Source organism: Neoarius graeffei, chromosome 2 (assembly GCF_027579695.1).
Source record: "Neoarius graeffei isolate fNeoGra1 chromosome 2, fNeoGra1.pri, whole genome shotgun sequence".
Classification (NCBI taxonomy): Eukaryota; Metazoa; Chordata; class Actinopteri; order Siluriformes; family Ariidae; genus Neoarius; species Neoarius graeffei.
The window spans coordinates 94,995,211-95,007,933 of record NC_083570.1 but is presented as its reverse complement, the minus strand read 5'-3'; the positions used below and the strand labels follow the sequence as shown (position 1 = coordinate 95,007,933).

Below are 12,723 nucleotides of genomic sequence, written 5' to 3'. Positions count from 1 at the left end.
AGATGCTCTTTTTATACCCAGTCATGTTAATGACCTATTGCCAATTGACCTAATGAGTTGCAATTTGGTCCTCCAGCTGTTCCTTTTTTGTACCTTTAACTTTTCCAGCCTCTTATTGCCCCTGTCCCAACTTTTTTGAGATGTGTTGCTGTCATGAAATTTCAAATGAGCCAATATTTGGCATGAAATTTCAAAATGTCTCACTTTCGACATTTGATATGTTGTTTTTGTTCTATTGTGAATACAATATCAGTTTTTGAGATTTGTAAATTATTGCATTCTGTTTTTATTTACAATTTGTACTTTGTCCCAACTTTTTTGGAATCGGGGTTGTAAAACAATCGGTGCTTTGGAATATATATTGGAATTTCTTGTGTACAAGGGCTCATGGGTGTACGGAAGGGAAAAGTACAGATTTTGTAAGGGCCTGGGGAACTAAAGGTTGACATGTATGGTACACATTTGTGAGTGTGTGATATGCGTTTTGGTGACTTGAAATGACACGTAACCGATTAATACAAAAAGGATTATTAACGAGGGACTCTTGTACGATACGGGTGTAAGCACTACATGGAACACAACAGGAGGCGACAGTGATGTTAAGTCTCGTGCACCATCTCGAACGCTGACCTTTACATCATGACGATAAGGTATCGGTTCCAAAAACTACAACACACACACACACACACTGACAATTTAAAGTCCATATTTATTAAAACTCAACAGTTTCCACAGACCCAAATATTTTAGAATACATCACATATACTCAGTCATATGCGCACACAGCATGGATGGCAATGAACAAGTTTATTGCATTATGCTGCATTTATTATTATTTTTTAAGAAAAAGACATGCACCATTTAGCCACTAATGATTCTGACTGTCAAAACAACCCCATGGCAGGGAAGATGGAATGACTGCAAGAGCAACCGGGAAACCCCACAGTCCTCTTTAGTCGAGGTCCATGTCAGGTTTGGAGTCGGTGCCTTCTGTCCCGTCCGTGGGCGCGTTTTCACTGGCACTGGGCTCAGCCTCTGGGTTCTCCTGCCCGTTGACTGGTCCGTTCTGTTCTGCTGGTTTGTCCTCTTTTGGCACTTCTACTTTAGGCTTGGGTTTGGTCACGATGGGATTGCAGCTGGAGAACAGCTCCTGAGGAACAGAGATTGGTTCATTATTAAACTTTGGACTCACAATCACCAACTGCCAATGTAATGTAGAAAAGCTAACAGGGTCAGCCATGACAGTTCTACAATCCCTTTAAGTCTGAAGCGTCGGGGAGAAAACGGACACCAAGTTTGACCAGAATGCAAAGACTTACCCTTGTTTTTGCTGTAATCTCTGCAGCTTTCACCACTGGATCCATGGTGAGACTCCGTTTGCTCTGCTGGTTCATTTTACTGTTCATCCAGATCATAACTTCACTCACCATCTTGTCAACATTTTGAATCTCTGTCTCCTCCAGATGCTCATACTGCTCTTCCTTCGAGGTGAAACAAAGTCTTAATTAAGGGGCGGATAAAGAGAGAGATGCGCAACTCTGCAGGTCAGTCATCAACACTTACCTTCATCTTGAAGGCCTCGACAATCTTCATGTACTGCTGAAGCTGTTTTCCCAGCTCATCGAAAGCTTTTGGCCGCTCCTCAGACTCCGTGTATCGGTCTTGAATGGGTTGGCCTAGTTTCTATTAACAAGACAAAATCATTTCAAAAAATAAATGTTAAAATAAACCAAGCATGTTTAATCTAACCCAGGGCTTTTCAAAGTGTGGGGCGCGCCTCCCCTAAGGGGCGCCAGAGTTCTTCAGGGGGGGCGCAACGTGAGGAAAAATAAACCAGAATAAGTTACTATTGCAGACATTTAGCGAACTTCAGCTAGCCTTTGCCAGAGACAAAATGGATCGATTTTTAGTACCTAAAGCTACAGTGAGTGAGGAGACAGAGTCTGGGCCAAGCAAAAAAAAGAAGGAAGTATGACCACGATTATTTAAAGTTTGGATTTTCATGGACTGGATCTGAAGATGCTCCACTGCCACAGTGTGTTGTCTGCCAAGAGGTGCTAGCTAACGATGCTATGAGATGTTTAAAATGTGTAAAACAAGATGTTTAAAAAAAAAAAAATTATATATATTATATATATATTATATACCGTATTGGCCCGAATATAAGACGACCCTGAATGTAAGACGACCCCCCCTTTTCCAAGTTCATCTTTGGGGAAAAAGTTTTTTGAAGACCAAATGTTCATTCATATAAAGCGTATTTATTTCAAAATTCTGTTTAAAATTAGAGGCTTTTGTTTTTCACATTTAAATAGAGGTCATTTCAGTCTCATTTCCGTGAACACTTTCCATAGAAGTAAAAAAAGAGGCTAAACTGCAGGCTACTAGACAAGCCAAATTAAGACATTTAAATTGCATTAATTCAACAAATTTGTCAGGTTTAGATTGAAAGTTCATAAACTTCAGAATGTCAATGCATTAACTTCCCATAGCCTACGGGTATATGGAATAAATTTGCAGAACAGTGCAAATGTTTTAAACAATGCATTAAACAATACATTAAGGTTTACAATAATAAACAACTGAAACAATGGAAAGGGTAGTTTGCTAAATTACAGCTACTCAGCACAGAGATCCTCAGCCTCACTTTGCTCACTCTCACTGTCCTCACTTTCGGCGGCATTTTGTCTAGTCCGCGAATTTAAGACGACCCCCCTTTTTAAGAGCTATTTTTTACAACAAAAACACAGTCTTATATTCGAGCCAATACGGTGTGTATATATATAAAAAAACACAGATGTTTAAAATGTGTAAAAAAAGAGGTTTTAAAGGAACAGTCCACCGTACTTCCATAATGAAATATGCTCTTATCTGAATTGAGACGAGCTGCTCCGTACCTCTCCAAGCTTTGCGCGACCTCCCAGTCAGTCAGACGCAGTCAGACGCGCTGTTACTCCTGTTAGCAATGTAGCTAGGCTCAGCATGGCCAATGGTATTTTTTGGGGCTGTAGTTAGATGCAACCAAACTCTTCCGTGTTTTTCCTGTTTACATAGGTTTATATGACCAGTGATATGAAACAAGTTCAGTTACACAAATTGAAACGTGGCGATTTTCTCCTGAGTGAAGGTATCAATGCGCTGCCGAAGCGCGCAGAAGGTGTTAGTACGCCTGTCATTATAGTGCGGACTTTCCATAGCATAGAAAATCGCTACGTTTCAATTTGTGTAACTGAACTTGTTTCATATCACTGGTCATATAAACCTATGTAAACAGGAAAAACGCGGAAGAGTTTGGTCGCATCTAACTACAGCCCCAAAAAATACCGTTGGCCATGCTGAGCCTAGCTACATTGCTAACAGGAGTGACAGCGCGTCTGACTGCGTCTGACTGACTGGGAGGTCGCGCAAAGCTCGGAGAGGTACGGAGCAGCTCGTCTCAATTCAGATAAGAGCATATTTCATTATGGAAGTACGGTGGACTGTTCCTTTAAAAAAACTCATCCGTTTTAAATGTGTAAAAAGATGTTTTCAAAAAGCACAGATATTTAAAATGTGTAAAAGAAAAAAAAAATGTGTACAACCTTTTTTTTTTTTTTAAATACAAATGGAACATTAAGTATAGCAACAACAAAAACTGTGGTGGGGGGGCGCTGTTGTTTATTTGCTCTCTGAGAGGGGGCTGACTCTCCCACACTTTGAAAACCCCTGATCTAACCCAAATCCACAACACCCTTACCTTTAGTTCATTAAGCTTGTCAATATACACTTGTTTAGGTTGGTCCTCTCCATCTTCATACAGCCAGTTTTCTGTGTCCTCCAGCTTTAATGAGAGTATATCCCGGTCCTGGGACACAAACAGCAGAAAGATGGAGGATTTAAAAAAAACAAACAAACACAAAACTGCATATTCAAACGGTTTAGGAACAGCAGGAATCTGTTCAGTTTAAACACCAGTCAGACTTGCACCTGACTTTTTTCTTTGCTGGTTGGACCAAAAATTATGAGGTCGTTTATGTGGTTCTGACACCATTTTGAAGCAGAATACAGCAGCAGGTTAGCCATCCTGACTTTAGAACGCTACCAAGTTTAACAGCTACTTAAAAAAAGTGTACCTGGAGTGAATTTTAATTACTAGCCATTTCAAAAGATCACGCATGATACCAGTGGTTCTGTCATGCAACGTTCTTCATAAGCTCGCCAAGTACACACGAGTTTTAAGGTCACTGCTCCGCCAGCCAGTCAAACGTGGTCAGCGACATGTTGCCTCCTTCATGAGCTGCTCCGGCACCGGTAGTGATGCAGTGCTTGGTTTGTCTGACTGGCTGGACTGGTCACTGACCCGGTGTTACAAACACCAGTCTAAGAGAACACATCATCAACCGATCTGTTCATAAATTATTCATAAGAAATATTTACACTGACTCAAGCTGATCTTTGGCTGGATCGAGTCAAAGTTTAAAAGAAAAAAGGCGCCGTTCATCATCAGTGTCGCAGTTCTCAAGATTGAACCAAATTGCTGATCTGAATTATCCGAAGCGCATAAAATCTGCGTGCCATCTCGCAACAAGTTTTACCTCCAAATAACCCAAATACATCTCTGTATTCCCTAATGGGACGTCAGACAGATTTTATCCTGTTTACGGTGGGCGTTCCCACCTTGAAAGAGAAACCAATTGAAACCGAAAGAGTCCAAGTGTTCATCATGCCGTTACCCGCCCGTGTCCGAAATCACTCACTCGTTCACTACTCCCTGTGAGTGCACTATATAGGGTGTAATAATCCTCACTATAATTTCAGACAACACTACAAAATGGCATCCTCACTATATACTGCCCTATATAGTGAGTAGGGAGTGATTTCGGACACAGGGCATGTGAATAGTCTTATGAATGCGCAAGTGCACGCTTTGGTGTGACTGAGTAAGGTGACAAGTTTTGTGTTTCATCTAATTTAGGTAATTTAAAAAACTATAATATTTGGCAATGGGCACATAGGAAAAAAAAAAGTTTCTATCCATGTTTATTATGCTTGTCTGATGAATAAAACCCGAAGATATTTCTCGCAATACATGACCTACTCAATCTAAACCTGTCGAGCTTCGCCGGTGAAGCTCTCGACCCCAAAGTACAACCAAATCTACTTGCACATGCCACCATGAAATAGATAATGTGCCATAAAATAAAGATCTATTACAAGTATTAGATCTATATCTAGGCGACACGGTGGTGTAGTGGTTAGCGCTGTCGCCTCACAGCAAGAAGGTCCTGGGTTCGAGCCCCGTGGCGGCGAGGGCCTTTCTGTGTGGAGTTTGCATGTTCTCCCCGTGTCCACGTGGGTTTCCTCCGGGTGCTCCGGTTTCCCCCACAGTCCAAAGACATGCAGGTTAGGTTAACTGGTGACTCTAAATTGACCGTAGGTGTGAATGTGAGTGTGAATGGTTGTCTGTGTCTATGTGTCAGCCCTGTGATGACCTGGCGACTTGTCCAGGGTGTACCCCGCCTTTCGCCCGTAGTCAGCTGGGATAGGCTCCAGCTTGCCTGCGACCCTGTAGAACAGGATAAGCGGCTAGAGATAATGAGATGAGATGGAGATCTATATTTACTCGACGTGTTCTGAAGTTACTTGACTGTGAACCTTGACCCACAGAACACTGCCTGTTTACTCGCGCCTGATAACCCAGAAATCAACGACTGTATGCCACTTCCAACCAGCAATGGCTGCTCCCTGGGGTTCTGCCTCCACGGGCAATTCACAGAGTAAAATTGTCCACAAAAGTGCTTTTACAGTGGGTTCTTTTTTTTTTTTTTGACTGAATGTGCACATCTTTTGTTTATCAGTAATACATAAAGCACGATTAAAATGTTGAGCATGACCAGTAGGGTGCATCAGTTGCCCCTAAAAATGAAAAGTTCCTCCGATCATGATGCATTTTTGTTTTTATGTTCCTTTTGGTAAGAAAAACACACTGGGTGAAATATTTTGACAAAATTCAAAAGTTTAATGGTGGCACCAGGAGCTCAAAGTTATGGAAAAAGCTGCTATTTTATGACAAAATTTCGATCACTTTTCATGAAACATTATGGCACCTTATAGAGTATACCAAATATCTTCGATCCACATTTTTAGTACATATTCTAAATATATTATCAAGCACAGTTTGAGTTTTAGCTGTTCATTGAATCATTGTTCGACTACTTTTAAACAATACAAATGTATTATGAATCACATTAATGCTTCTCAATCCCTTGCAAAGGTTCTTAGCATGATCTCTGGCTCACAAGAAATCAATAAATGGAGTCCAACATTGTGATTCAAACCTTACGCGAAAACATAAAATAAGCGTTTTTTTGGCAAAAAAATGAACCTCATGGTGCCACCATTAGACTTTTGAATATGGTCAAAAAACTTTACAGGATGTCTTTATTGGTGAAAAGGAACACCCAAACAAAAATGCATCAGATTTTATGAAAGTGAGGGCAACTGATGCACCCTAATGACCAGTACTGGTTCACTAATATTGAGCAGCTCCTCCATTTACGTTTCTCTACAGCTCATCCTCCGTTTTTTTTTTTTTTTGGTAAAATCTCAAATTAGGATTTTCTTAGGGTTAGAGAAGAAAAAAAACAAAAAAGAAAAAAAAACCCACAAAAAGGTGGTGTTAACATCAAGAAAGCTCAAGTTAGCTCTCTGAAAGAGGACGCTCAGATGCTACACATCTTATCTACTCTATTGTATGCATCAGAGACATGGACCACAAACAAGACGACTATAGATAAGTTGGGGGCTTTTGAAATGCGGACATGCAGAAGAATGATGCGCATCTCATGCACTGAAAGACGAACAAACAAACAAAGTCGTCCTGGATGTGGTGGGAGAAAAGAGAAAGCTGGTATGAGATATTAAGGAAAGGAGGATACAATACTTTGGACGCATCATAAGAGCAGATGAGAGGCAATGGCAGCTTTGAGAAGGCAAGTGGAGAAGAGGGAAACAATGAAGGATGTGGACAAGACAGACGGAAATGGACAGAGCTCAAGACAGACGGAAACGGAGATCCATGATTGTCGACCTTCTGAGAAGAGGACGACACAAATGAATGAGGGTTTAGTTTTAGCCCAAGGCTGGACGAGAGTTATATCTGAAAATCACCCACTCGTTCACTACTTCCTACTCACCGTCTGGTGAATTACTATATAGACCCTTCCCACGTGACGTCACAATAAACGTGGCCACCATTTTGGACATGAACTACCAGTAGTCTACCACAGCCAACAACGAAGCATCGAAAGGAATATAGCCATCAAAGAAAGTTTTTACTTTCAGCAAGACTTCCATCATGCCATTATATTGTTGTGCACCTGGATGTAGTAACCATCAACACACAAGGCAAGATTTATCATTTTATCGGATCCCGACAGATGCTGACCGACGGAGAAGATGGATGGTCTCTGAAATATTGGCAAAATGATGTTTATTGACATAGCAATCGTGTGTAACGGGAAGCATTTGCATATCCGAAGTGTTGTGTTTACATCAAAGATAAAATAAACCGATATGACAACAGCTGCTGCTGCCAGGTTGGGGACACAAACTAGTAGAAAGGAAGTGTGCCAACAGACTTCCTTTGTGGTCAATTCTGCTTTAAGGTAAGATGCATTTAATTATTCGTCTGCTGTGGGTTTGGAATCGGTAGCCTGACCGATTCGTTCATGTTTGTGGTGCCATTTGTTTGTTGACGCGTGTTGAAATGGAAGATTGGTTGCTGACATGATTTCCAGTGATGCTTTGGTGCTGCTGTGGATCAGATGTGTTGAGTAGCCTGACTGTTTTTTTTTTTCTTGCGTGTGGTATCATTGTTGACGCGAGGTTGTTTTTTGAACATGCCAATGCGGACACGATTTCCCCTGATGAGTTATGACTTCAGACGTGATGTGTGTGCGGAGTCCGCGTGATGTGTGTGTAAGATAGGCTTCTCATGTGTTTGGAGATCTGCGCTCTGAGACAAGCGCAAGCACCCCCCCCCCCAAGGGAAAAAAAGGGACCCCCCCCCAAGGGAAAAAAAGGGACCCCCCCCGAAAATATCAGCATAGTTCGAACACTGGGCAAATAGGTGAGTGCACAAACCATAGAAGGTAAACTGTACACAGCGCCAGGGCAGTGTGATGGTATGTCTACTTTTAGATTGTGTTAGCTTATCAATGAACACACTTGTCACTCGATGAGTTTCATGTCTTTACGACGGATACTTAAATGTGTGTGAGGTATTATTGTTGCAGTCTAAAGGCCTCTGCATGCTCTTGCGACAAGGCTTTTGCAGATAGCTTTTCGCAGACAGTTGTAATTTATCGTTGAGCGGGGAGTGATAGGCGTGCGCAATGTTATTCACCGCCACAATGCAAGGGGGCGCGAAGTCGCTAGGAATAGTTGGTGGGTGTGGTTAGTGGAGTGTTTATCCTCCGGTTACTTATAATGACTAGAACTTTTTTTTTAATATAATGACTAGAACTGGAGTCGTATAGATGTCCGTACTTCCTCAATCAACCGCTCTTCGTGCTGCTCCATCTTCGCTCGTGTTTTTAAAAATGCCGGTCGTGAAAACAAACCAAACCGGGAAAGTAGGGAAGCAGAAGTGCGTGTACAGCGGATGTAGAGTGGACCAATCAGAGCCCTCTTGTCTGCGAGGCTTCTGCGGTGGTCACAATTTTTGGGAGGTGCGCGCAGAGCGTCTGCGGGGGGGGGGGGGGGGGGGGGGGGGGGGGGCGCGGCTATGCAGACACTGTCTGCGACGCTATCTGCGAGGACTGGGTTGTCAGCATAAATTGGCCTTAAGCAGTCATTGTAGCAGCGAGATGAGTGAGAACCGAAAGGGTCCGTGCCATAAACCGTTATTTCTTCATGTCCAAAATGGCGGTTGCGTTTACGAAGGTCACGTGAGTGAAAAGGGTCTATAGTGAGCTCACTGATAAAAATGGGGGAGGAGCCCCCACTTTCAGACACTACTCCGCCGCGCTGTTATTTACGCCATTACTGTCGCACAATTAAAACATGCCAGATCAGTCGGCTGGTGGGTTTTCAAAATAATAAATCTATATTATACTGAGCGCATTTCCCACGTTAATAAATAAAAGTACTTTGCGTCTGCTGCATCCTTCAGTTCTTTTAAATCAAAGCTGAACACTTTATTTGCCGCTGCCTTTTATTAAATCAAATTTGAGGCTTTTGATTAATTCCTCGCTCTGCACTGTAACTTTTATTCCTGTATTTTATCTGTCTTATTCTATTTTAGCTTATTTTCTATTCTCTTACCATTTTTAATTGTACTTGAATGCCTGTTCATAATGCATTTCTTCCTCCAACACACTTTCTTTGAGCGTGGTTACTGGGGATTGGTTGTACACTACCTTTCACGGTGCATTGTGGGATACTAGCGCTACGTTCACACTGCAAGGCTTAATGCTCAATTCCAATTTTTTTTGTGAAATCCGATTTTTTTGTGAGGTCGTTCACATTAACAAATATATGTGACTTGTATGTGATCCTCAGTATGAACGAAAAGCGACCTAAAAGTGTTCCGCATGCGCATTGCAGGATACGACGACGTCACACGCAGTGAGCATGGCCAGTGTTTACGGAAGTAAAACCGCCCGGTTGCGGTATGACTCATCCAATCTAGCTTGAATAGCTGCATCCCCCCAAATGGAAATCAGCTCCCTAACCTCTGCGTCCTTCCATTGAGAAGATTCAGAACCTTCACAGCCCGAAGCGTCCCTCGCATTGATGTCATGCGCAGATACGTTTTTTGAACTGGGGGGGACAAAGCTGCCAGCAAACCAACCCCAACCCCGATATGCCTGTCAAACTTGTTGTTAGTAACCATAGCAACCAAGCTCGAGCTCGCAACCTGTGCAGTCTGCGCAGCTCAACCAACCGAATATCAGTCTTTGTTTTGTTTTATGCGAGTTGTTGCAACTATGTATGTACTGCTGTGCACCTCAATAAACCGAATGGTAATGAGTCTTTTGATTTTTCCGTGAGGTTTGCCTTATGCAAAGAAAGACAGCATAGACGTTTTTTCCTCCCTATAAGTGGGGGGGACCGAACGAGGTGAATTTAAATCTGGGTGGGACGAGTCCCACCCTCTATCTGCGCCCGTGGTCATGCGCCATGTTGTTGTAACTTTTTCTGAGAGACCCGCCGCCTACTTCAGCGCAGAATAGTGACGTTTGTGGCTTGTTGATGACGTGCAAGTCGGATGAATGCGACCTGGCGGTTCAGACTGAAGTTGCATATGAAAAGAGCGGATAGGAATCGGAATTAGGACCACATATCCAAACGGCCTGGGTCGGATTTGAAAAAAATCGGATCCCTGTCGTTCATAGTCAATAAAAGATCGGATACAGGTCACATATGGGCGAAAAGATCGGATTTGAGTCACTTCAGCCTGCAGTGTGAACATAGCCTAGGAGTCCACTACATAAGATGTAATAATTCTTACTATACATTCGAACAGCACTACAAAATGGCGAACTCACTATATAGTGAGTAGGGAGTGATTTTGGACAGAGGGTAGGATTGGTCTGGGTTAGACCTGGCCCCCCCCCCTTCTCACCTGAACCCTATTCCAGTTCAAGTGAACACATTTCTCCCCCTGACCAAAACCAAGTGCATTGACAAAGCCTGATCTGTCCTGGTGCCCTGCGTCTGGTTGGAGTCTCATCGTGTCACTCCTGTAGAGGACGGCCCCATGTGGACAGTTGGGGGTCATGCCTGGAGGACGCTCTGGACTCTTGCAGTGGTGCTTTTGTGGCTGGGGACTGCGGTTGACTTGCTGACTTTGGGACTGCGGTTGTTGTGAACGGTTTTGCGCTCGGGTTTATCGCATCAATGAAGCTGACTATGTTAGGACTGTTCATGTTATAGTCATGTCTGTTGTTGCCCAAATGAGGATGGGTTCCCTTTTGAGTCTGGTTCCTCTTGAGGTTTCTTCCTCATGTCGTCTGAGGGAGTTTTTCCTTGCCACCGTCACCACAGGCGTGCTCATTGGGGATAGATTAGGGATAAAATTAGCTCATGTTTTAAGGGCCTCTGCATGCTCTTGCGACAAGGCTTTCGCAGACAGCTTTTCACAGACAGTTGTAATTTATCACTGAGCGGGGAGTAATAGGCGTGCGCAATGTTATTCACCGCCACAACGCAAGGGGGTGCGAAGTCGTGAAATCGCTAGGAGTAGTTGGTGGGTGTGGTTAGTGGAGTGTTTATCCTCCGGTTACTTATAATGACTAGAACTGGAGTCGTACAGATGTACGTACTTCCTCGATCAACCGCTCTTCGTGCTGCTCCATCTTCGCTCGTGTTTTTAAAAATGGCGGTCGTGAAAACAAACCAAACCGGGAAAGTAGGGAAGCGGAAGTGCGTGTACAGTGGATGTAGAGTGGACCAATCAGAGCCCTCTTGTCTGCGACGCTGTCTGCGAGGCTTCTGTGGTGGTCACAATTTTTGGGAGGTGCGCGCAGAGCGTCTGCGAAGGGGGGGGGCTACGCAGACGCCATCTGCGAGGACTGCGTTGTCAGCATAAATTGGCCTTAAGTCGTTCAAATTCTGTAAAGCTGCTCCGCAACAGTGTTTATTGTTAAAAGCGCTATACAAATAAACTTGACCTGCATTAGCCCGTCACCATACGATTAAAGCTGACATCAGGATTCTACATACGATGGCAGGTCTGCAATTTTATACTGAACAATTATTCGCCGAAGGTGAAGTGAATATCCGTGAATAATAACCAAGACAAAAGTCGAGGTTATCATTCATGAATATTCACAGAGCCTGAGGCGGACAATTGTGTTTTTGTACGCAAACACCGGTGATTATTTTTTTAAAAATGAAAAAAAAAAAAAAAAATTCAAACTTCAAAAGTGTCATGCAGATGTAATAATAAAGGCACGGTGCAGACTTGTCACTTATCTACGCCGACTCACAAAATAATTTGTTTTGAAATCGATAAAATTAATCAAAATTCCACTGAATAGGTTTAGACCAAACTTTGTAGCATCTTTAGTGCTTTTAGGAACAGGATTTTCTTTCATTATTTGTAATTTTTCCTCACTTACGGTGACGAAGCTACTGGCCGCCATTTTGCCGAGTCGCTTGGGGTGATCAATAAATAGTCCAAATTTCTCAACCAATCAGCACGTGTGATTTTCTAAAATCGGCTGTACATTTTTTTTTTTTTTAAATCTCATGTCTTTTTATTGTATTTGGCATAAGACAGACAAACATACAACAACCCCAATCCCACCCAGCCCAACCCTATAAATCGGCTGTACATTTATACTAAAATGATTTATAAACTAGAAAAGCACGCCGTCGAGTGAATACCTCCACCAAGCCACATAACATCAAAAATCACTTGAACCCAAGATGATACTAAAGCTGTACGCCAAATTTCATCAGTCCATTCACTACTTTTTGAGTTACGTTGGGAGCGGTTGGGGGATCCTTGATCCACAAACATACATATCCAGATTCGCGTTAAAATCTAACCGACTGTTCCACAGTACTCACACTTTCACTGATGAACTTCTCAAACATCCCGTGCAGTTTGTCCCTCATGTCATACACATACTCCTCCAGGTTGTTCTTAGCATCGTTTCGTTCTTTTTCCAGTTTGTCCTGCATGATCATCTTTCCCTGTCCGGGAATAATGAAGGATCACTTATAGATGCA

General features: G+C 42.8%; 1 protein-coding gene across 1 annotated transcript in view; it reads right to left on the bottom strand.

Moving 5' to 3' along the window:
- Nucleotides 1-689: 689 nt before the first annotated feature.
- Nucleotides 690-12,723, bottom strand: part of hspa4b (heat shock protein 4b) — a 52,496-nt gene continuing 40,462 nt past the window's right edge. The window contains exons 15-19 of the mRNA XM_060915218.1: nucleotides 12,562-12,687; nucleotides 3,737-3,844; nucleotides 1,564-1,683; nucleotides 1,320-1,481; nucleotides 690-1,150 (exon numbers count right to left, since the gene is read on the bottom strand). Of these exons, the coding sequence (XP_060771201.1) occupies nucleotides 953-1,150; nucleotides 1,320-1,481; nucleotides 1,564-1,683; nucleotides 3,737-3,844; nucleotides 12,562-12,687 (714 nt within the window). The 3' untranslated portion in view covers nucleotides 690-952. The remainder of the gene's footprint in view (nucleotides 1,151-1,319; nucleotides 1,482-1,563; nucleotides 1,684-3,736; nucleotides 3,845-12,561; nucleotides 12,688-12,723) is intronic.